The 26,183-nt window shown below is 38.4% G+C and overlaps 1 protein-coding gene and 1 non-coding gene across 2 annotated transcripts; one reads left to right on the top strand and one right to left on the bottom strand.

The window, feature by feature from the left end:
• Positions 1 to 1,324: 1,324 nt before the first annotated feature.
• On the bottom strand, positions 1,325 to 1,398 carry trnai-aau (transfer RNA isoleucine (anticodon AAU)). The gene has a single exon. It is a non-coding gene; the product is annotated as a tRNA-Ile (tRNA).
• A 1,211-nt stretch (positions 1,399 to 2,609) lies between these two features.
• On the top strand, positions 2,610 to 18,395 carry acbd3 (acyl-Coenzyme A binding domain containing 3). Its single transcript, XM_063002300.1, has 8 exons — positions 2,610 to 2,897; positions 7,325 to 7,466; positions 8,996 to 9,136; positions 10,417 to 10,575; positions 11,885 to 12,059; positions 13,918 to 14,101; positions 14,224 to 14,508; positions 15,553 to 18,395. Exons 1-8 carry the CDS (start codon positions 2,621 to 2,623, stop codon positions 15,759 to 15,761), a joined length of 1,572 nt encoding a protein of 523 aa, XP_062858370.1. The 5' UTR covers positions 2,610 to 2,620; the 3' UTR covers positions 15,762 to 18,395.
• The last annotated feature ends 7,788 nt before the right edge of the window (positions 18,396 to 26,183 follow it).

Below are 26,183 nucleotides of genomic sequence, written 5' to 3'. Positions count from 1 at the left end.
CATACAGCATCCTTATTAACTTAAGAGACAAAACTCTACAAACACTAAGTTAACGGGATTATAAAATGATCCAGAGTGAAATTACGGGGTAATAAGAGAAAAATCACATTTATCTCATGAAGCAAGTAAAACTTGTGAAAGGGCAATACTGGTAACAGTTCAGGGACAGGATATACGAACAAGATGTTACTGGTACACAAGGTATAATTAGTAAAGAGGGATGTGGTTTTGATAAAGTAAATCTGTCATTTAATAATGTTTTTTTTTTTTTTAGATAAATGTACAATGTTATTCTGATTGTGTAATTACTTGTCAGTAAAAATGATTATTCAGCTGTAATGAATAACAGATTAAATGTCTTTTTAGAATTGGATTGTAGAAGAAAACTGGCACAACAAAAAGGCCAAGAAAGATTGAAAAAGGAAAGGGGTTGTGTTATGTTTGTGAGAACTGGTTTTGTAAATTAAAACAAAAACAATAGTTTATTTATGGCACTGGAGTCATTTATTGGATACAGTCTAATTTATGTGTTTAGTGTGCACTAAATAAAATATTAAATATGAATAAAATAACTATTTAATAAATACAGTTCAACAGCAACGATGTTCATAAAACAAATAATTATTTTGCAGTTAAACAGGTTTCATACCACTATTACATTAATGTATGAATAGTTCTGTATAGGGAATAAACTCAAACAAAGCTAATTTAAATAATTTACAATGTATTTTTAGCAAATAATTTGTTACATCACGTCCTTACATTTACTTGGTAACAAAACGGACCAACGAATAGATTCTGTATTCTTTTTTATTATTATTTTCTGCATTAAAAAAAATAAATTAAGAAAGATCTGACAATAATTGATAGTTTGTTTATATATCCAGTAAAATAAGATTTTTTTTATCTACCAAGTCGACTTCAATCTATTAAGATCATTACACACTAAATATTGTTCTCTAGTCTGGACTGTCAAAGCAAACATCCGCTTTGGAAAACAAAAAGTTTTGTGCAAATCCACCCATTTACACCCACCAGCAGCCTGATTACATTTGGAACAATTGTCTTTCAGTTGTGGATGCTTAAACTGAATTGTGTCTTTCTGCACACGAGGAAGAAATCTATGAAAAGACCTGAAATAACATTAACTTGAAGGTCTGGACTTGCAGCAGTCTGCACATGAATTCATTTACAGAAGGACAATTAAGTTTGGTGAGTTGAAATAATGGCATGTTTCTGACTTGAATGAGAGGAGCATTACAAAGCTCTCACACTGGTCAGAGACAAGGTTTAAAGCACAGGTCAATAGGTCCAAAACTGGGTGTGGCCTGTACGGGGATCGAACCCGCGACCTTGGCGTTATTAGCACCACGCTCTAACCAACTGAGCTAACCGGCCGATACTCAAGAGCAGGACACACCTGTTCACCAGATTCTACACTGACAGCCCTTCAGTTATGGACCTAAACGATTCGAGAGCTTCACTGTTGAGCATCTTAGTGTGAGATAACTGAGGTTAATGGATTTTTCTTTTAATAATAAATAAATGCTGAAGCCTTTAACATTATACTGTCCCAGAACTTTTTCTTACATCTGTTATTTTTATACATTGTATATTTTCTACTTTTCTACTTTTCTACTTTTTACTATTATCATCTAAAACTTCATCCAGCAAGACAGAGCTGTTACTTATTTTTAGAGATCATTCTCCTACCCAAGACCTAGTCATCTCTGTTAATGATTTCCAGATCAGACCATTTAATATTGTTCGAAACCTTGGTGTTGTCCTGTGTGGGTTTTTAATCATTCAAAAAAATCCCACCTCTTTTGCTAGCACTTAAGCTGACATGCTCTTATTTATTTATTGCAACAACAACAAAAAAAAACCCTTTGGCTCTAACAGGGTTTTCAGCAGATTTTTATTCTTGAGCTGTTGTGGCAGTTGTAGCCTAGCGGTTAAGGTACTGGAAGCTCTTGATGCATGCTTAATAATCCAGGTACACAAATCCACAAAGTTAAATCAGTTCATCTGGACACAAGTTTGTTGTATAGAGTTTGTTCTCTACAACAAAATTGTGTCCAGATGAACTGATTCAACTTTGTGGATAGTAATCAGAAGGTCGCTGGTTAAAGTTCCACCACTGCCAGGTTGCTGCTGTTGGGCCCTTGAGCAAGGCCCTTAACCCTCAATTGCTCACACTGTATACTGTCACTATTGTAAGTCGCTGTGGATAAAAGCATCGGCTAAATGATTAAACTGTAAATGTAATGTTCACTATGGAAGCTCTTTTGTAAGTTGCTCTGGATAAGAGCGTCTGCTAAATGTAAACGTACTATTGTTATTATTATTGGTGTTATACTTTATTTTTAAGTATATTTCCTAAATATGTTACCAAGTTGTGGCCATACGAATTTTCATATAAAACTACGTTTGAGTCTGTTTGATCTCCAGTGCTCTGGGCTGAACTGTATCTGTGGATGTGGACAGGTGCGGATGACAGTAGGGGGCGCTCTATCCTCCGCGCTGCACTTCTCACCCCCTCCTCTAGCGGAAGAAGCCGATTCCGACGGTGCTAAAGCGGAAGTAAGTACGTGGCCGCTTCAGCTGACGTTTCTGCACGATGGCGACTGAGGTTCAGAGCGGCGACCTCAACGGGGAGAAAACGAGCCGTCTCGAAGTGTCCATCGACGGGCTGACTCTCAGTCCCGACTCGGAGGGAGAGGCGGATCATGCGGATATTAGCGGCTCGCTGTCTCACACACCCGAACCAAGCAGTGCAGAGCTGAGCAGCACCGACCCCGAGCTGCCACTACAGTCCGGTGCCGAGGATTCAGTGCAGCAGATCTGGGGCTTTCCTTTACTGCAGCTGTACGGACTCGCACTCCGCTTCTTTAAGGGTATTTCAGCTCTCAGTGCTTCGCTTGTCTTTATTACAGCTTGTACATGAACTGTGTTGCTTCACGGGCGGCTTACTTTAGCACTTAGCTAGTTAGCTTTGCTGCTATCATTGCTAATTGGTTGGTTCAGAGACCGCATACGAACATTCTAATTAAATGCTAAAATATGATCCCATAAATGGTGTCATTTCTGGCATAAACATCTACTTTGTAATACGGCTGTGTGTGGTTTGCCACGCAGCCCTGTTTTGTTTTTGTTTTTCTATTAATCGACCTGACATTGCTGTATTCAATAGCTTAGCTTTAAAAGCTAATATCCTCTTATAATCAGACATAGTTGAGACACACCTACAATCATGGGTTGCTGTTTTATTAGTATAACCAGACCTGCTTAACACATCTGACATCATGGTTTTGCTTATATCAATATATATATATATATATATATATATATATTTATGTGTATATATATGTATGTATGTATGTATGTATGTGTGTGTGTGTGTGTGTGTGTGTGTGTGTGTGTGTATATATATATATATATATATATATATATATATATATATATATATATATATATATATATAGATGTGTATATATATTTATGTGTGTGTGTATGTGTGTGTATGTGTGTGTATGTGTGTGTATGTGTGTGTGTGTATATATATATATATATATATATATATATATATATATATATATATATATATATATATATATATAGTACCAGTCAAAAGTTTGCACACACCTTCCCTTCAATGGTTTGTCTTGATTATTTTTATTTTCTACATTGTAGATTAATACTGAAGACATTCAAACTATGAAGGAACACATATGGAATTATGTAGTGAACAAAAAAGTGTTACACAAACCAGAATATGTTTTATATTTTACCAACTCTACCTCTGCACAGCACAACTGATGGTTTCAAACACATTAAAAAAAAGCAAGAAATTCCAGAAATTGACTCTTGACAAGGCACAAACATTAATTGAAACCCATTCCAGGTGGCACCTCATGAAGCTGATTGAGAAAATGCCAAAAGTGTGCAAAGCTGTCATTAGAGCAAAAGCTACTTTAAATAATCTAAAATATAAAACATATTCTGGTTTAACACTTTTTTGTTCACTACATAATTCCATATAAGTTCCTTCATAGTTTGAATGTCTTCAGTAATAATCTACAATAAAAACCACAGGAATGAGAAAGCGTGTCCAAACTTTTGACTGGTACTGTGTGTGTGTGTGTGTGTGTATATATATATATATATTACAGTCACACACTGTAATATTTGGTTGGACCGCCTTTAGCTTTGATTACGGCACGCATTCGCTGTGGCATCGTTTCCACAAGCTTCTGCAATGTCACAACATTTATTTCTGTCCAGAGTTGCATTAATTTCCCCCCAAGATCTTGTATTGATGATGGGAGATTTGGACCACTGTGCAAAGTCTTCTCCAGCACATCCCAAAGATTCTCAATGGGGTTCAGGTCTGGACTCTGTGGTGGCCAATCCATGTGTGAAAATGATGTCTCATGCTCCCTGAACCTCTCTTTCACAATTTTAGCCTGATGAATCCTGGCATTGTCATCTTGGAATATGCCCGTGCCATCAGGGAAGAAAAAATCCATTGATGGAATAACCTGGTCGTTCAGTATATTCAGGTAGTCACATAATGTTGCTGAATCTAGACCTGACCGACTGCAGCAACCCCAGATCATAGTACTGTCCCCACAGGCTTGTACGGTAGGCACTAGGCACGATGGGTGCATCACTTCAGCCGCCTCTCTTCTTACCCTGATGTGCCCATCGCTCTGGAACAGGGTAAATCTGGACTGATCAGACCACATGACCTTCTTCCATTGCTCCAGAGTCCAATCTTTATGCTCCCCAGCAAATTTAAGCCATTTTTGCCGGTGCACAGCTGTTTAGTCCCAATCCCTTGAGTTCCCTTCACATTGTGTGTGTGGAAATGCTCTTACTGTCACTATTAAACATCCCTGAGTTCTACTGGAGTTTTTCTACCATTTGATTTCACCAAACGTTTAAGTGATCATCGATCACCATCATTCAGTATATTTTTCCGACCACATTCCTTCCTCGAAGATGATGTTTCCCCCCCCCCCCCCCCCACTGTCCTTCCACTTTTTAATAATGCGTTGGACAGTTCTTAACCCGATTTGAGTCGTTTCAGCTTCTCCTTAGATGTTTTCTTTGCTTGATGCATGCCAATAATTTGACCCTTCTGAAACAGATTAACATCTTTTCCACGACCACAGGATGTGTCTTTCGACATGGTTGTTTAACAAATGAGAAGCTACTCACTGCATCAGTAAATAACTTGTTGCCAGCTGAAACATAATCACCCATGCAGTAATTATCCAATAGGAGGCTCTTACCTATTTGCTTAGTTAAATCCACGTGGTGACCTTTTTTTTGGCCAGGCAGTGTATATCATTATATAGTGCCTAGATTTAAATGGCAATACCAAACAGGTTTGGTTGCAAAATGCCATTTCAGTCAGAGATCAGTAAACTATGCTACACCCACGTCATTTCTAAGATTTCTAAGACAAAACACGTTTGAAAATGTAGCTCTGAAAAGGGACAGTGGCATCCTAGTGGGTAGAGCTTTCAACTAAAAGGTTGAGTTCGAATCCCAGCTCTGCCATGCAGCCACTGTTTGGCCCTCGAGCAAGGCCCTTAGTTGTTACTTAGATCTGTTACTTATTTCTGGAGATCAATCTCCAACCCAAGATCTAGTCATCTCTCCTGATGAATCCCAGATCAGATCATCTGACAATGTACGAAACCTTGGTGTTGTCCTGGATAACCAGCTGACCTTCTATCCTCATGTAGCCAACATGACAAGATCATACCGGTTCTTCCTCTACAACATCAAGAAGATTTGTCCATTTCTCTCAATGGAAGCCATTCAGATTTTTATCCAGTCACTTGTAATCTCACGGTTGGACTACTGCAACTCCCTACTGGCAGGTTCTCCCATGTCCACTATTAAACCCTTGCAATTCATCCAAAATGCAGCTGCTCGGCTGGTTTTTAACCAACCTAAACACTGCCACATCACCCGACTGCAGTATAATGTCTTCACTGGTTTCTTGTAGCTGCTCGCAAAACACTGATGCTTGCCAACAAAGCCAAAACTGAAAGGTTGAGAGTTTGAATCCCAGATCTGCCATGCAGCCACTGTTGGGCCCTTGAGCAAGGTCCTTAGCCCTCTCTGCCCCAGGGGTGCTGTGCGTTATACAATTGCTGACCAAACAAACTTAGATGTGTGAAGAATGAATGTCATTGTACTTTACGTCTGTATACAGTATGTATATATGACAAAGAAAGGTGTCCTAAAACATTCGACCCAACCATGTAGTATTCTGTCAAAACACTTTTGACCTATAGACAACTTGTGAATATGGACTCCACGACACGTTTAATTTGTCTTGTGGTATACGGTACCAGAACACTACCAGCGGGGCCTTTACCTTGAATCATGAATTGTATTACAGTTATTCCTGGCGTCTCTTTAATGGATAAACAATGTACATGTTCTTAGTTGTTTACATGATCTTGGCGATTACTCAGGATTACTCAGACCCTCCTCCAGTGAACCAATTTTGGGGTTTGACGTCTGTGTGTGTGTGTTATGTGAACAGCATAGTGGCTTGGTGGGTAGCACTGTCATCTCACAGCAAGAAGATCCTGGATTTGATTTTCAGGTGGATCGCTCCTGGTCCATTCTGCGGGTGCTCCGAACATGTAAGTCAGTATAATTGGAGAAAATTGCCAGGCCTGAGTATGTGTGTGAGTGTGTTTGGCCTGGCCTATCTTTGGCCCAGTGAATTGTACCCACCGTGACCCTGTGGAGGATAAAGCGTTGGTTAAACAGACAATGAATGAACAATGGTTGGTCATTATATGCAGTGCCATGGTTGTTAGGCTTGGTGCTGTTTTTGGGGGTAATTTAGGTCTTTATGCCGCATTCACTATGCATTTACATGTGTACTATGGGTAACTACCATCAACTCAATTTGTGCCATGAACAGTTGTTACAGAATAGGCATTGTCATGCACATTTTTTGAAGATTGTGATCACTTTTATGGTTTTCAATGTACTGTATATTATATCAGCTTTGACACATTTTATTTTCTACATTAAATAGTATACATAGTATTCTCTGTTTATGTATTTTTAGTACTTTTTCATTATTATTCTACTTATAACGCAACTGGAAGGACATGCAAATTTTGTTTTCTATGTGCATAAAAATAAATCATCTGTTCTAATAACTGTGCATCTGATAAAGCCAGGTGTTTGATTGTACAGTGTATGTACATAGTTGTAACATTTGAATTAATTTTAGTTTTAACACATTTTTATAACATTATTTACCATATTTGTGTGATCACAGAAAAAGATGGCAAGGCCTTCCATCCAACATATGAGGAGAAGCTACGTCTGGTGGCTCTTCATAAGCAGGTGCTTCAGGGGCCCTACAATCCAGACGCTTCCCCTGAGGTGGGCTTCTTCGATGTGCTGGGAAATGACCGCAGGTGTGTTTTTCAAATGGACTTGTTTTAACCTTTTGTTCTTTGTGCTTTGTTAACTGTTTTCTGAAATGGCAGTGAATGTAATTTAAATGTTAAATGTCATTGCAAACCTAATAAATGTCTCATTAGTCTCATATCCAAAAATTAGAAACCTCTGTGAGTAATATCATATTTTCCTTGACATCTTTTACGATTTTATCCTCATTTTTGCATTCAATCAAAATAAGTGGATAAATACATTTTGATTGACTGTGTGGCTAATACTATTGGTCATAAGTCTAGAAAGAATTAATTTTAGGTTTACTGGTATTTGTATTGAATTATAATGCCACAATCAATATGCTATATAAATACATTTAGAAATGTTATTTGAAGCGACTATCATTTTTAGTTATATTGTTTGATAAATAATGCTTACATGAAACTGAAAAGATAAGAAAGTAATGATTGAAGAATTCCCAGACACCCTGAGGGTAAATCTCCCAGTGGCATACACACTATTCCACTTGTCTTTAAACTTCACACCATATGCATATAAGTGTATATATATATATACACACACATGCCCACTAATATAAGGCATTTCAGCCACACCAATTGTTAACAGGTGTATCGCTCCAACTTTATAGCCTATACAAAGTGATGGTGAATACAGTGGCACAGCTCGGGTTTAAAAGCACAAGTAAAGCTGCAGCTCTGTAGTGTGTCTGTAAATGCAGTCTCTTTTTATGGTTCAAGTTTTGTGCTGTAAAGAAGCACGTGTACATGGAATGTTAAAATAACAGTTACTTTGTGAATTTATATTTAGCTTTTAATACTTTTGCTGGTAATTAAACACTATCGGTTTGTAATTACAATTGTAATTAAACACTATCAGTTAATGCAGTTGATTAGTTACATTTATAGCATTCAGCAGTTGATTTTTTAATCCACAGACAATGTCCAACAATGTGACTTATATAGTGCTAGCAACTTAAGGTTAAGGGCCAAACACTTTCATCTTGGCAGTGATGGGGTTTAAATCAGTGACTTCTGATCACTCCTCCAATACCTTAACCACTAACCTACTGTACTGCCGTATTTGGGCTTACGTTTTCTGTACAACATCCTAACTTTATAAAATAATCAGTTCTCAATTGTTTGTTTCTGATTAGTGCTAGATTCTTATTTTATGTGTAGCTTGTAACACAGATATATCTGTGTATTGTTTATGTTTACTTAATCGGTGTGTATGTTTATGGTTTACCTTATTGTACCAAATGACACCAGCATTTTAATATGTAAATATAGAAATATACTGTATTAATTAAATGTGGATTATGGGTACATTTGCTTTTTATTTAAAACATTGAATTATTGTATGCATAGATTTAATAATGTGTGTGTGGTATCATGTTTTGTATTGTCATCCTAAAGAAAGCAAGCATTTGGTATCATGGCAACATTCCACAACGAATGCCCGTGTTTGATTTGATCTCATTGTGATGGCTGACACACTGTTAACCACATATTTGCCTTGTTCTTTTTTTCAGGAGAGAATGGGCAACATTGGGAAACATAGGGAAGGAGGAGGCTATGGTAGAATTTGTCAAGCTTTTAAATAAATGCTGTACTTTATTTGCACCTTTTGTGGCATCACACAAGATTGAAAAGGAGGAGCAAGAGAGAAAGAGGTGAGGCTTTTGTGTATGTTCTTTATTTCGAGCCTTGCTGGTTGTTTGTTTATGACACAGGTTTATGTGTGCCTTTGCCCTTTAGCTTGTAAATTTTTAACCCACTCACAGCTTTTGCTTAAAATCTGCTATGTAGGATTGACCACTAAAGTACTCATTACTCTAAAGTCATTACATTGAAAGATGATTTGGAATGTTTTTGATGTTGCTTCTTTTTTACTTTATTGCTTTCTAATTTTTTATTCTCCCTAGCACGGATGCTTAACTCTGATTTAAGTGTAAATTCTATAGTACTGTCATTTATTAATTGTAACAGTGATCATTATTATATTTATCATCATCATCATGAGATATAGGGTGTGTTTGAAAAGCTAGGGAGCTGCCTTGCTGTCTTACTGTCTACATAGGCAGCTGCCTTAGTAGAGAGGATTCTAATAAGTCAGTGACTTATAAGGCAGGTTATTCGAACACGCTACTTAGACAGCGATTCCATCGGGTTTCGCATTTAGCATATTTCCATTAAAACCAATAAACTGAGGTAGCACAGCACGCTAACGTCAATATAACATCTTCCTTCATGTACCGATAACGGTTAAATTTCCTGACAAGCCCGAACTTGCAAATAAAAACACTCGGTACAAGTTTATACAAGTTAAAAATCAGTAATATTTTATTTACGTTTGAAAATAACTCCATTCGTTTCTCCGCCCCGTCAGCCATGTTTATTTTTCTGTGAGAGAAGAGCACACGACCCGCAATTAATTCTGGGATTGCCTTGATCACTAAGGCAGCGTCGGATGCGACTCGTTCTTGAGCCAAAATAACATTGAAATATTAAGATGCCTCAGAAGTGAGGATTTTAAGGCATCTAGGATTTCGAACAGCCTCATTCTCGGGAGCGCGCACAGGATGACGTAAAATGCTGCCTATGTAGAGAGCACACTAGCTTTTCGAACACACCCATAATGTGGTAATAAATAAATATATGTATATGTTTAAAAAACACTTTATATCCAAGTAGGCTTATTTAGTCTAAGTAAGAAGCACCCACTGTGGACAATGTGCAAATCCATCTGGTTGACAAAATATGACAAATAATCAGTACTTAAAAATATAAAATGCAGTGTTAGCTTCCTCTCTTGTGGTTATATGTTTGTGAAGTCAGTCAATTAAAATGTAATGTGTTGCATCTGGCTAAATGAATAGCAACATTAGATTATTTAGATTATTTAGATTAGGTTACTGTTCACTTTTAAATGTTTGATGTGTTTATGTGCCAGGATTGAGGAGGAGGAACGACGGCGCAAAGAGGAAGAGGAGTGGGAGCGTCAACGGCAGGAGGAGGAGAGGCGCAGGAGGGAGGAGGAGGAGAGACTAAGGAGAGAAGAAGAACAGAGGAGGCAGGTTGAGGAGGAAAGACTGAGAGTGGAACAGCAAAAGTGAGTTATTAATGGTTGACACTTTGTAGTCATATCCAGAGCTGTTCATTCATGTCCTGCTCTGCTGATTAGCCTTGATCGCATTTAGAATTCTAATTGGGTAAACAGTATGGTGGTTGTGCATTTGAATGCTGCCTTGAAGCAAAAATTCCACAACTAGAGATAAGCTGATGAGCCTGTTTAAAGGCAATACTGATGGCTGATTTTCCTTTCGCATGATTGACCAATTGCTGTTTAAATTTACAGTTTTCTTTGGGTTCACATTTCTGTAGAATCTGTTGGTTTAGTCAGAGTATGTGTGGACGGAGTGACAAATGTAGCTTCATTCTTTTTTTGTTTTCTCAGCTTTTGACCTATTATGCACTTGAACTTTGGCATTACTTCCACACATTTTACTGCTCTGCATTTTATGTACCTACTTTCAGAACTCAACATACTGATGAAAACATACATTTAAGTGGCCAGACTGTGGCCACATTACCACAATACTGTTTGTTTATTAGGATTTTAACGTCATGTTTTACACTTTTGGTTGATTCATGACGAACAGTAGTTACTCATTACACAAGGTTCATCAGGTCACAAGGTTATATTGAACACAGTCTTGCACAATTTAGTGTCTTCAATTTGCCTCACTTGTATGTGTTTGGACTGTGGGAGGAAACCGGAGCACCCGGAGGAAACCCACGCGGAGAACATGCAAACTCCACACAGAAAGGACTCGGACTGCCCAACCTGGGGATCGAACCCAGGACCTTCTTGCTTTGAGGCGACAGTGCTACCCACTTAGCCACCGTGCCACCCTACCACAATACAAAACATTTCAAAGAGCGTTGAATTGGTTAATATATGTTGATGTACATTGCAAGTAGGACAGCTTCATCTCTGTTATTTGACTGCCTGTTTGCTTAGTGCCATTTTAAAAGGGGCTACTAGCTGCAGGCTTTGTTTGAAATTGAAAATGATTGATGAACATACTCTAATAATGGGATTTTATGGTACTCTTCTACACCACTGCCTTATTCTTCACGTTAGGCAATTTGTCTTTCAAACCTGAAGACATAAAACATCATTGACTTTAATATTCAGTGGCTTGCTGTAAGCTTGTCGGTTGAAGATAAGCCATCAGCTTTGTGTTAAAATTATTTGCTAAATTAGCATCTGCCATTATAAGTGTAGATAACTACAAAAAATGTAGTATGTGTAATATTTTATCAGTGTGAACATGTTGGTGTAAAAAAAGTTTGAATGTAAAGAATCACTAATTTGTATGTAACCTTGTTCTTCTCCTCCCATTTTCCACTTTAAGGCAGCAGATCATGGCTGCATTAAATGCGCAGACAGCAGTGCAGTTCCAGCAGTACGCAGCACAGCAGTACCCGGATAGTCCTGAGCAGCAGCTTATCCTCATCAGGCAGCTGCAGGAACAACACTACCAGCAGTACATGCAGCAGCTCTACCAGGTACAGCTGGCTCAGCAACAGGTTAGTGGCTTTATACATTACGCTTCTGTGTATCACTCACATTACTGTTTTGCTTAAGTGATTTAGTAATCTCAAACACAGTTGTGTTGTGGTGTGTGACACGGTTTGAACTATCTGTAAAATGTTAAGGTGTGATTTATTGTGTAAATAAAACAGTGAGAAAATAATTATTCAATCAATTTAAAAAAAGTCAAAGTCGGAATGCAGATGTCACTACCAACCCCATATTTCTTCAGCACCGCACATGCAACATCCAATAGTATATTGTCATTTTGAAAGGCAGGGTTTGGCATTTGGGTGCTGCAGCATTCTAATGCTCTAGCTCACTAGAGACCCGAGTGGTATGTTCCAGTCCAATAGTCTGGCCTGGTGCTCAAAAGACACAATAAGACTCTGAGAAAGGCAAGGCTGCTTGGGGAATAACGTTGTTGCCACTGCAACAGCAGTTTGGTCAAGGGGCTGGCACAAGTGGTGAAGGAATACAGAGTAGCGTGGTACTCCAGACTGTTTCATCCACAGCAATTGCTAACAGCTGTAATAAATCATTTATATATTAAAAATTAAATGCTGTTAGCTTTGCAGCAACAGTTTCAGAGGGAGAAGGAGTGAGAAAGAGAGCATTTTGTCGGTTAAATGAAGGTTCAAGAGAATTAACAAGGCTACTACTTGGAAATTGAGTTTGTCTTACTATGAGCATTCTTAATAGTTAGACATGTAGCCATGCAACAGAAATGTTACTGTTTATAAAGCAAAATTGTATAACGGTCTGATATCTAATTCACCCCATAATCCACATTGCTAGTGCATTCATCCATGCATTTTTACAGACCAATTTGATGTAATCTACATTGTTTCAAATGAAATAGCTATTTCTCACTGCCAGGTAAGTCTGTAAACAAGCAGTTTCATTAGTTAACCTTACAGTTGTCATTATGTGAAATGTATTACAAAATGGATTCCTAATTTGTGCCATTTGTAAAATGCTTCCCAGCTCACCTCAGCACTGTTATTCATCACCGGTTCTTCTTGTATCCAGATCTATATTAGCATTCAGATTTTTACCCCGTGGAAGCTTATTTAAACCAGTTGTGATACACAGCTTATGCAACAAGCCCATGGAACAGATGGATCAGGGAGAAAAATGCCAAAAGGAAAAGGATGTGCAGAAACACAAAGACAAACCAGATGCTTCCTAGAACATTAGAGTGATTTGGCTACCAGTCAGATAACAAGCTAATATGTTGTCAAAGATATCAGAATTTTGGAAACACAATGTTAGAAATAACTTTACCTCTAGGATTAGAAACAGTGTAGAAACAGCCATAGCTTGCTGGGTTTTTTGTTGTTTGTGTTTTTCTTAGTTTAAATTATTTCACTTTCTAAAGCAAATGCACCTTTTATTACAGTTGTTTGCACAGCTTTCCAACACATTTTAGTATACTTGATGAACAATAAAATCCCTTTTGTCCAAAATAAATGGTGTGCAGGTGTTACTATTAGGTTAAATCTTTTAATGTGCTGTAATTACCTAACAGTTACATATAGCCCATTGTGCCTGATGAGGAAAATCAAGTTTCATTGCAACAGGATTAGTGTAAAGCCTCCCCTGAAGATAAATGGATCTGCTTTCAAACGCATGTTATATGTAGCATGTACAGAGTAGTTTTTATTTGTAGATACATTTATTAAAGCTAGTTTGTCAAGGTAACTATACATTATTAATGTTGTCTGGTGAAAAGGAAGTAATCTGGAGTTTCATATAATTGTCAACTAAACTATTATATTGCATTGAAACAGCTTCTAATTGAGTCACTGGCTGGATGGATTTTTAACAGCAGCCTGCTCTTTCGGTTTATAGGCGGCCCTGCAGAAGCAGCAGGAGAATGCTGTAGTTCTCTCCAAGTTGGAAGCCAACAAGGTTTCAATGTCTCCTGTTGATGAGGCTCCCATAGTGAACGGCCAGGCAGAGTCATCCACTGACAGCATAGAGAAAGATTCAGAGCTGGAGCCTGCAGAGGAGATCACTGAGAATGGTCCAACAGGTAAAGCCTCCCTTAAAGAAAGACCTGGGGGGGTTATATTATGTTACTATAAATATAGATACATCAAGGTGTCATACTCGAGTATAACCTCTTTCCCATTTCTCTATTTTCCTTTTTTCCAGATTCTCCTCCAGTCATTGCAGCCCCCTCCATGTGGACCCGTCCACAGATTAAAGACTTTAAAGAGAAGATTCGTCAGGATGTGGACTCGGTGATCACCGTGGGCAGAGGAGAAGTTGTCACAGTCAGGGTCCCTACCCATGAGGAGGGTTCCTACCTCTTCTGGGAGTTTGCTACAGACCACTATGACATTGGATTTGGTGTCTTCTTCGAATGGACTGACTCCACCAATGCCTCAGTCAGCGTGCACGTCAGCGAGTCCAGTGACGAAGATGAAGAAGAGGACGGTGAGTAAACCTGACACCTGATGTAATGACTGTGTAATGATCATGTTTTTAATAAATGATGCTTAATGTGCTTTTAGTGTAAGGAATAAAAGTCAGCATTGCTGAGCCTGCATTACATGATAATACACTACACTTAAAAATGTCATAATTTTATTAAACAATGATGTACTTTAAAAATGTCCTGGTTTTGGACAGGTAGTTTTGATCAATCTATAGCACTTGTTCCAAACTGGTGCAGTTTATTACTAATCCTCTGTCAGCCTTCCTACAGGCTATTTGCTGTAAATGATGAAATGTAAATCTAAAATCTAAATGCTGTCTTATAACCATTTGGAAGCCTATGCAATGAATATTGTGTAACTGCAACTATCACTGTGCATGTAAAATAAGTTTATTCCATGGTCACACTATATGACACTAAAAGCTTGTTTATTATTGGGTGGAAGGTTTGCACTTATTCCTTCATTTCAAGGCACCAGTAATATATCTGGTCCTGAATTTAATTGGTTTAAATCAAAGCTTCTTTTGGAATGTGACCATGCCAGTTTGACTGTATTCATGTTTAAGTTATTCCTCTTATTTGGGACATGGTGGTGCAGTGATAAAACTTGTTTTTTTTATTTAAACAGCCTAGCGATTGGGAGGTGCACTTGTCAGTGTGCTCTCAGTGCCGGTCTTAAGCTTGGATACAATAAAGAGGGTTGGATCAGGAAGGGGGTCCAGTTTAAAAACCGTGTCAATACAGGCATGCAGGCCAGAATGATCGGCTGTGGCGACCCCTAAATATGGGAGGAGCCAGAAAAAAACCTCTGTTACCCTTATTGTTGCTTTTGTTAAAAAAAATCCAGTGATTCACGTGTGGCTGCTTTTTATTAACACAAAAGCTTAAAATGCCAGCATTGTCGGCTATATAAAACAGTTGACAAACTGAGTTTCTCTTTATGAGAGTAGGCGACAGTGGTATAAGAGAATGTTTATTATTTGTAAAGTTCAAGGATTAATTATTAATTAAAGCACTAAACTAACCTGTTTATGCCTTTACAGAGCCACAAAGCGAGGAGAAAGCAAAGAAAGAGACAGGCAAGCCGCAGGTGGATGAGATTGTGCCGGTTTACCGGCGGGACTGCCATGAGGAGGTGTACGCCGGGAGTCACCAGTACCCCGGCCGTGGCATCTACCTACTCAAATTCGACAATTCCTACTCACTGTGGAGGTCGAAGAGTGTCTATTACAGAGTCTACTACACCAGATAAGCCTGGAGTTAAGACTGTGGAGCAGGAGTGTGTGTACAAGTATGCATGTGTGTGGGGTGTGTCTCATGCTGTTCGAGTTCAGGAGGATCAGATTTCGATGCGTCCTTGTCGCCTGTGTTTGCATTCTGAAAGGCGTTCTCTCGAATTTCATGCTTGTTAATAGTATTGTCTTCTGTACTCAGTGTGACTTCTTCTCCTATCATTCATCCTCTACCATCATACAGAGTAGTGCTTTACACAGTACTGCACAGCCTAATTGAAAGTGAATGAGTGTACTTGAAATGTTTGGAGTGAGTCCATTCAGATTTTATGCTTTACAAGATGAGGCTCATGTGTGGACTAAGTAATGCTGCTTTCCCATAACTACCTGGAATTTCTGATGCGTCGTTAGATTAACCCTGTTATCCAAATCACTTCACACTGGTTGTTATTGGCCATTTATGCCCATGATCCATACACCTTGAAAGATGTTTCACTGTCATGATACGGCAGTTGTAGCCTAGCGGTTAAGGGATTGGACTAGTAATGAAGGTCACTGGTTTAAGCCCCACCGCTGCCAAGTTGCCACTGTTGGGCCCTGAGCAGACCCTTAATTCTCAATTGCTCAAATCGTGTTGTCATAATTGTAAGTCGCTTTGGAAATATGTTTAAATTGGCTAACATCAATCGTTTCCCCAGGTTGATTTGGAAGAAATGATTTGCTTTCACAGTGCTTCACTTCTGTGAGTTGTAAAACAGTTCTAGATTGAAACTAACAATAAAACTAACATGTACGTGTATCAGATTATTTTACCCTTGCTCAATGCCCCAACTGTGACGATTTTGTGATATGGCTTGACATTTTCTAATTAAATTATACATTTTATAACAAGGACGCTTGGGTGGTGCTGTGGTAAATTATGCTGGCCCACTACTGCTGGGATCCAGGGTTCGAATCCCCAGCGGTGCTAGCGGTCTGTCAGGTGTCTACATACAGACATGAATGACTATTTCTGAGTAGGGAACCTGTGCAATTGGTGTCCTGTCCAGGGTATGTTACTGCATTTTTGCCCTTGCATTCCCCCACAATACTGACTTTGATGAAACGTGGTAAAACATGAAAATAAAATAAATAAATAAGAAATTATTTTATTCTAGCAATATTTTAGCAATATTTATTAAATGGCCTGTAAAAACATTACCACAGACGTTCCTGTACTGTTGCAAATTGGCAACTGTATCCTGGACATAGCCTAAACATAGTTCTGTTTCCATGTGGTTCCAGGTAGTCATGGAAAAGCAGCGATGCATGTCTTTATTTAGGACAGTTTTCTTATTTAGGACCATGGTGTTACATCAGGTGCATTATAGATCCAGCACATCAAAGTTTTCCTTCAAACACCTGAGTCGCCTCACCTGAGCAGAGAAATCGCCAAACAATGTTGGACTCCAGCCATGGTGCACATCTGTGTACCAGTACTGTACTATACATCTGTACAGCAACATGTGCACCGAGGGGCTGCTAGGGTTAAACAACATACCTATTGCATGTCAGAAATTCGCTACTGACAGAAAGGTGGGCATGATGCACATTGGGACTAAATTTGAATCTGTAACCGTCTTGAAAGAGAGAGACTTGTATCACCACTGAAGTGATTTAATTATGTGTAAAGCATTTATGAAATATTTATGAATCTGACCGGTAGATTAGGGTCCTTGATGTCCGTCATACAACATGTAACTCTCCCAATCATCTATTTGTCTGTTTTAAACGAGTTTCTAGTCTCTTGTCTGAATTGGTTACTGTCATGATATATATTTTTTTTTATAAGATTCAGCAGTTCTGTCAGTATTGCCTTTTTCTATTGTGTAATAATTAGTCTTTGTTGAAAATCATCTTGCCTTTTCTGGTCTATCACTGTTACAGTTTATGTATGTAAAAAGCCTAATTAAAACACAAAACTCACTTATCTGTTATATTCATGGTTTTAAATGCTACGCAAACAAGATATCTTTATTAAGACCTAATGTTCTTTGTGTCATTACTATGGCTTAAAAAGTGACATTAGAATGTGACTGTTTTATTTCATTGCTGTCATTTATAGACATTATTCTTTCTATGCTCTGTTTTCCACAACATATAAAGAACGTCTCTTCATTAAAAGACTAACTTTTTACTGTCCATACAGCCTAAAGTATTTATGTGGCTGTTGGATGATATTACTACAACATGCTTCATACCAGTAGTGGTATTCCATCAGGTATTTAACATGAACAGATCTGTGAGGATATTAGTTATTTGCTTGTACAAGTGATGGCACCTGTCAGAGCAGCATTCACATTCACATGACACCCAAAAATGACTACATTGGCATCTGTACATGCGTGTTAATTTATGAATGATTTCCTTATGTTTTCTGACTTATTGTTAATTATATTAAAGTCAGGACATTGTAAATTTGAACATAACCATGGGCTTGATTTTGGACTTGGGTAATCATTGCTGGAAACTACATTTTCACACCATAAAATATAAAGTAAACATTTTGCATTCATTTTGATCTGTATTAGTTTGGGGAAAAATGTTTCTTTGAGTTTAATGAAGTTTATTTTTCATTAAACTTCTTCATTCTTTCATTAAACAGCTTCATTTGACCCCCTGACTCTGATTAATGCATTTGGTGTGTACTGTTCTTGCTTTAGAAGGTCCTGGGTTTGATCCCCAGGCAGGGCGGTCCGGGTCCTTTCTGTGTGGAGTTTGCATGTTCTCCCCGTGTCTGCGTGGGTTTCCTCCGGGAGCTCCGGTTTTCTTCTCGCAGTCCAAAAACATGCAGTCAGGTTAATTGGAGACACTGAACTGCCCTATAGGTGAATGGGTGTGTATGTCTGCCCTGCGACCTGTCCAGGGTGTTACTGTGTGCCTTGCACCCATTGAAAAACTGGGATAGGCTCCAGCACCGACCCGCGACCCTAATTGGATAAGCTGTTAAAAAAGTGAGTGAGTGTACTTGCTTTTAGACAGTCTTCATGTACTATATTACTTTCTTCTATTTGTCCCAGATTAGTCATATCCAATTCACCATTGCACTTGCAACCTCTGTTGCATACGCCACAACCACAATTTTAACAGGGAGATTTAACATGTACAACCCCTGGCAAAAATTATGGAATCACCACTCTTGGAAGATGTTCTTTCAATTGTTTAATTTTGTAGAAAAAAAATAAATCACAGACATGCCACAAAACTATCATTTCTCAAACTGTCAACCCTCTGGCATTAAGAAACAATAAAAAAAGAAACAAATATAATAGTTGTGGTCAGTCACAATTGCTTTTTTTTAGATCAAGTAGAGGAAAAAAATATGGAATCACTCAAATCTGAGGGAAAATTATGGAATCATTAGAAAACACTGCACCATTATTACTTTGTTGCACCACCTCTGGCTTTTATAATGGTTTAAACTCTCTGAGGCATGGAGTTAACTAATGACAAACAGTATTCTTCATCAATCTGCCTTCAACTGTCTCTTGCTGTTGCCAGATCAGCTTTGCAGGTTGGAAACTTGTCATTGACCATTTTCTTCAATTTCCACCAGAGATTTTCAAATGGATTGAGATCCGGACTATTTGCAGGCCATGCCATTGACATTATATGTTTTCTTGAAGGAAAGTTTTCACGTCCTTTGCCCTATGGCAAGATGCATTATCATCTTGAAAAATGAAGTCATCATCACCAAACATCCTTTCAACTGATGGAATAAGAAAAGCGTCCAAAATTTCAATGTGGACTTTGGCATTTATTGAAGACCATCTCCCCTGTGCCTTTACCCGACATGCAGGCCCATATCATCAACAACTGTGGAAATTAACATGTTTTCTTTAGGCAGTTATCTTCATAAATTTCATTGGACAGACACCAAACAAAAGTTCCAGCATCATCACCTTGCCCAATGCAGATTCGCGATTCATCACTGAAGATCACTTTTATCCAGTCACCCACAGTCCACGATTGCTTTTCTTTAGCCTACTTTAACCTTGTTATTTTCTTTTTAGGTGTTAATGGTGGCTTTTGTTTGGCTTTTCTGTATGTAAATCCCATTTCTTTTAGGTGATTTCTTACAGTTCAGTCACAGACATTGACTCCACTTTCCGGCCACTTGTTTCTCATTTGTTTTGTTGTGCATTTTCTGTTTTCAAGACATATTGCTTTAAGTTTTCTATCTTGATGCTTTGATGTCTTACTTGGTCTACCAGTATGCTTCCCTTTTACAACCTTCCCATTTTGTTTGTACTTGGTCCAGATTTTAAACACAGCTTACTGGGAACAACCAACATCTTCTGCGACATTCCACAATGATTTATCTTCTTGAAGGAGTTTTATAATCCTCTCATTTGTTTCAACTGACATATCTTGTGTTGGAACCATGATTCATGACAATCTGCTTTGTGCAACAGCTCTCCGAGGTGTAAGCACTCTTTTTAAACTGAAGAATAATTAGCAAATCTAATCTGCTGCAGATGTTTTGTTTTTAAACTGCAAATTACAGAGTGATTCCATAATTTTTTCCTCAGATTTGAGTGATTCCATATTTTTTTCCTCTACTTGATCTAAAAAAAGCAATTGTGACTGACCACAACTATTATATTTGTTTCTTTTTTTTATTGTTTCTTAATGCCAGAAGGTTGACATTTTGAAAAATGATAGTTTTGTGGCATGTCTGTGATTTATTTTTTTTCTACAAAATTAAACAATTGACAGAACATCTTCCAAGAGTGGTGATTCCATAATTTTTGCCAGGGGTTGTAAAAAGAAACTCCACATAAGTCTGTATTTCTCCATCGCTCATGATGGGGCCTCAACCAGAAAGTAGGTGGCGCTGCTGCAGTGGCATGGATGTGACTTGGCACAATGTTTGTACTGCTAAATTTGCTTCAGTTAAGTCTGCGCAAATACTGTGAAGTGAGAACTTCAGACAGCAACCATAGCTCAGGCGGAAAACAAGACTTCCTATCATCTATTGCAGCATTTTCTGTCCTTCGTTACAAAACTCACTACAGAGTTCCAAACTGGCTCTTGTAAGCTGTTCCATACAATAGCTTCACCAGGAGCTTGGAAATTGGATTACAGTGGCTGAGCAAAAAAGTGCTATCATTGTTAAGTGTAATAAAAGCAAAGAGTCAGTATAATAATGTAAATGAATTTCCTAAGGAAAGAAGTTCAGCTTTGAGGTGAAGTTTCTGGATAAATAAATGCTGTCAAGACTTAAAACTGTACATACAGCACACAGGGGCGGCTCAGTGGGTAGCACTCACAGCTAGAAGGTCCTGGCTTTGATCCCCAGGTGGGGCGGTCCAGGTCCTTCCTGTGTGGAGTTTGCATGCTCTCCCGGGTCTGCGTGGGTTTACTCCGGGTGCTCCGGTTTCCTCCCACAGTCCAAAAACATGCAAATTAGGTAAATTGGAGATACAAAATTGTCCACAACTCTGTGTTCGATATAACCTCGTGACTGATGAATCTTGTGTAACGAGTAACTACCGTTTCTGTCGTGGATGTAACCGAAGGGTGTAAAACATGACGTCAAGATTCAAATAAACAAACTCACTTTGTAGCACGGTTTAAAGAAGGCGCGTTTTGTTTGCAAGACTGTCACAGAGGAGTGGAGACTGTTACAGTGGCTAAGACAGGACACTTATAGAAGATATACTTTATTTGTCATATATACATATACAGGTGTACACTACAATGAAATTCTTTCTTTGCATATCCCAGCTTGTTTGGAAGCTGGGGTCAGAGCGCAGGGTCAGCCATCGTACAGCGCCCCTGGAGCAGACAGGGTTAAGGGCCTTGGTCAAGGACCCAACAGTGTCTGCATAGCAGAGCCTGGATTTGAACCGCCAATCTTCCGGTTGATAGCCCAAAGCTACCACTGTCCATGCCATATGAATGGCCCCTACAATAATTAGTTTGTTTTAACTTTACTTTAGCTTTAAAAAATGCCAGAAATCTCTTTCTGAACTGTAATCCTACAATGTTTTAAAGGTGAGGTGAATGTTCCAGTCGTTTCCTTATTATGACCACAAGTGGGCGCATGTGGTTTACATTTAAATCTTTACTCCTGAATTATTGCCCTTATCTAAGCACTTTTAATCAGTGACTTATCAGCTCACCTGTACACAATGTGTTTTTGTAGATTTTAACGCAGAATACGAGCTTTATTTTGTCTCGTATGGGTCAGATTAGTTTACAACCTGCTTAAATGTTAAACACACGATTTAAAGTTTGTTATTTTTCGCTAAAATATTTTCCCCCAAAATTATGATTTAAATGTCTCGTCTCTTGACTTAGAGCAATGCACCTTAGATTATACATTTATTTTAAGGTATGACTATTTATTTATTTAAATAATTTGACTATGCTTTACCCTTTGTTATTGTAAAACTTGCACTGGTGGGTTGCCAGTTATATGATAAAGTCACCCAGGTAATGTTTGGTTTAATAAAGTCCTAGTGCATTGTATTAATGCTTATTTAACATAAATTTTAAAATGGAGGTATATTTTAAATACTTGTTTTACTCATCGTCCTAAGAAATAGTAATCGTCATAATTTGGTTTCAGTGTGAATATATTTAAAAAATCATTTATTGTGGTAAAATCCAGTCCAGGTCTTATTTGACACCCAGGTTGCCAGATTATTGTATGTAAATCTACATAGTTTAACCAACACTTATATTTTATTTGTACACACGGTGTATTTAAACTATATAAATGTAAATGTGGTTTAAAAATAAAAAAGGTACAGTTATGCTGATACATTTAAAACTCTTGACATACTATTTAGTACAAAAGTCTGTAGTTTAAGATGCTACTAAAGGGCCTAACTATAACCTATAATTCAGTAAAGTTATATAATATACACAGTTCTTTCAGCCCACACACACACACACACACACACACACACACACACACACACACACTCACTATATTGTATATGGTGCACTAACCGTCACTTCAAGCTTTGCCAAGAGACTCAAAATATAGAAAACCCTGAGGTAAACAAACACACTTTTTGTTGACCAAGTACGTTGACCATTACAAATTATTTACATTAACATTATTTAATGTAATTATAACCATTTAGTTAAGCCTTTCAGTTGGTAAAAAAGACATAAAAAGCATGGCTTCTGTGATTAGCATTGATTTAGCACTAGAAGATGCCAGTTTTAAACATAAACATGAGTTCATGGTTTTGCTTACAGTTAAACTTTATAATGAAGTTTTATAGGAATTACAGTGGAACTTATGAGTAGAGTACAAATTAATGCAATACTGTAATGTTTTACTTTAGCTAACTGATGATTTAAAACAGTAAAAATTAGTAGGTATAGTAATAGTAGTAGTTATAGTTATAGTAGTAGTAATCACTTTTCAGTCAGTGAGGGTGATAATTTAGTTACTTGAATTACTTACTGATTACACGAAATGTATAAATCCAAACCCCTTTTTGCTTGTTTCACTGATGTGAATGTAATTAGTGACTAATTTGATTTATGACGTAAGTACTGAAAGAACTATTGGCATAGAATAATTCCACACTTTACCCTGGTTGTAAAGTGTTAATCTTTTGCATTATATGGGTTGTTTGCATCTTAACAGTTATGTATACATATATATGTCTTTAAAATATATATATATATATTAAAATATACTTAATAACTTCACTTGTTCACTTGATTACATGTATTAGGACCTAATGTTCTTTGTGTCATTACTATGGCTTACAAAGCGACATTAGAATGTGACTGTTTTATTTAATTGCTGTCATTTATAGACATTATTCTTTCTATGCTCTGTTTCTGCAACATATAAAGAACGTCTCTTCATTAAAAGACTAACTTTTTACTGTCCATACAGCCTAAAGTATTTATGTGGCTGTTGGATGATATTACTACAACATGCTTCATACCAGTAGTGGTATTCCATCAGGTATTTAACATGAACAGATCTGTGAGGATATTAGTTATTTGCTTGTACAAGTGATGGCACCTGTCAGGGCAGCATTCACATTCACATGACACCCAAAATCAGAATGATTTCCTTATGTTTTCTGACTTATTGTTAATTATATTAAAAATAAACTTAACTTGTTCACTTGATTACCTGTTTAGTTTTCAAACAGTAGAAAAACAAAAATCAAGGTTTTTACAAAGGTTGTAAAAACAGAATTTATGGAATTTCTCGTAGATAAAATGTGTGTTATTAAATATACATCTAGTATCTCTGTAGTGTGGAATTTGGGACACATTCAGCAGCTGCTTTTGTTTTGTTTTGATGCAGTTAAAGAAGAATCCAGTTCCAGAAGCTACAGGTGCTCGTCCAGCTTTCTCCGGGTTTTCACTCAAACTTTCCTTCACTTTTCCTGAACGGACTCGTTTGGTTCGTCGCTGCCAAACTTCAGTACCGTCTCACCGAGCTCTCCAGCGGCGTCTTTTAAAACTCATGGCGGGACCCGGGACTTGTTGTTGGACATCTGTACTCTGTGGACTTGCTTAATGGTGCGTGGATCCGAGCTTAAGTCTTCAGAAGAGCTGCGTGGTTGAAGGGAACATGCCGTTTGTGCAGAAGACGGTGGAGCCTCGGCGGTTGTGCCGGGTGAAGAGTAGTGGTAATGAGGCTCATTCTTCTGCTCTCTTCTCCTCTCTGGATGAGGTGAGCAACTGTGCTCTGTCCACCTTGTTGCTGCAGCTTTCTGACCTGTCCCGTCATGCCAGCGATATTTTCCTCCGAGTGGAAGTGCAGTCCGCCCGGGTCTTTCAGAGGACACGCCGCATACAGCACAGACTGGACAACATACTGTCCACCGTGCAGCTGCTGGACCCGAAGAAAGTCCAAATCCGTGAGTGTTTATATGTTCCTGATTCAATTGTTAAAGGTTTGATAGAAAATGAGTTATTCTGGAGGATCTGAGGGGGCTAAACTTTTGGACTTTTCCTTTAAAACGTTGCCAGCTCCTTTATGCTCCTGTCATTTCCAAGTAGGGCTGGGCGATATATCGAAACATCACAATACCTGGCAGCATACATGACATTTTGAAGTAGGGACAGGCTACACATATCGGAGACTTCTGGATATTTTCAGCATTAAATATTGACATTTTGTAAAAAGTTGTTTTAAAGTCTGAATCACACTTCGAGTCTCTTTGTGCTTTTATTATTTACAGGAGTGCTGCTTGATAGTATATAAATCACATACCACTATACTTTTGATAAGGTTTGCTAAGAATGCTATTAAGAATGCTAGCAAAACACTGGTCCAGTCCAATGTCTTTAAACTTTTTTTAAACCTAATCTTTCTTAACCACATCTGTAGTGTTTACTTTGTTTATTAGGATTTTAACGTCATGTTTTACACAGTTCACAAGGTTATATCGAACACAGTCATGGACAATTTAGTATCCCCAATTCACCTCACTTGCATGTCTTTGGACTGTGGGAGGAAACCGGAGCACCCGGAGTAAACCCACGCGGACACGGGGAGAACATGCAAACTCCACACAGAAAGGGCCCGGACCTCCCCACCTGGGGATCGAACCCAGGACCTTCTTGCTGTGAGGCGACAGTGCTACCCACTTAGCCACCGTGCCGCCCAGTGTGTTTACTGCCTGTACAAGTTCCACAAATTTCCCTTCTGGAACTGAACAAGTGTATTCAGAACACCTTATGTTGAAGTTTAAATGTTAATGCGAAAGTGCATTTTTCAAACATATGTGTGAAGAAAGCCCAAAGTCTGTGTTTCTTCTTCTCTTCACAGCAAGAAGGTTCTGGGTTCGATCTGTCCGGGTCCTTTCTGTGCAGAGTTTCCTCCCACAGTCCAAAAACATGCAGTGAAGTTAACAGGAGACACTGAATTGCCCTATAGGTGAATGGGTGTGTGTATGTGTGTCTGCCCTGTGATAGACTGGCACCCCGTCCAGGGTGTTACTCTGTGCCTTGTGCCCATTAAAAAGCTGGGATAGGCTCCAGCACCCACGACCCTAATTGGATAAGCAGTGGGTGGGTGGGTGAGTGGGTGAGTGGGTGAGTGAGTGAGTGAGTGAGTGAGTGAGTGAGTGAGTGAGTGTTTTACATACTTTGGTTACATTCATGACAGGACAGATGATTAATTACTGGTTACACCAAATTCATCAGTTTACATTTTAATGACAAACACTGTTATCTCCAGTTCACCTCACTTGCTGTTGGGGGAAACCGGATCTCCTGAAGGAAACCCACATGGGGAGAACATGCAAACTCCACACAGAAAGGACCCAGACCGCTTTTTCTTGTTGTGAGACGACAGTGCTACCCACAGCACCACTGTGCCACCCTGTACTCTATTTAAAGAAACAAAACAAAACCTCTTATCTGAATTATCGGTACGGAACAAAAGTTTGATAATTATTGTA

This window comes from Trichomycterus rosablanca, chromosome 9, assembly GCF_030014385.1.
Source record: "Trichomycterus rosablanca isolate fTriRos1 chromosome 9, fTriRos1.hap1, whole genome shotgun sequence".
NCBI classification, from domain to species: domain Eukaryota; kingdom Metazoa; phylum Chordata; class Actinopteri; order Siluriformes; family Trichomycteridae; genus Trichomycterus; species Trichomycterus rosablanca.
Note: the sequence above shows the minus strand (reverse complement) of the source record. Positions and strands in the feature narration are given on the sequence as shown.

Bases quoted from the DNA above. Each gene is read 5' to 3' on its own strand.
- acbd3 (XM_063002300.1), top strand. From the start codon at position 2,621: ATGGCGACTGAGGTTCAGAGCGGCGACCTCAACGGGGAGAAAACGAGC. The intron at 7,467-8,995 runs GTGTGTTTTTCA...TCTTTTTTTCAG, and splicing joins GTGCTGGGAAATGACCGCAG to GAGAGAATGGGCAACATTGG. The intron at 9,137-10,416 runs GTGAGGCTTTTG...TTTATGTGCCAG, and splicing joins GAGGAGCAAGAGAGAAAGAG to GATTGAGGAGGAGGAACGAC.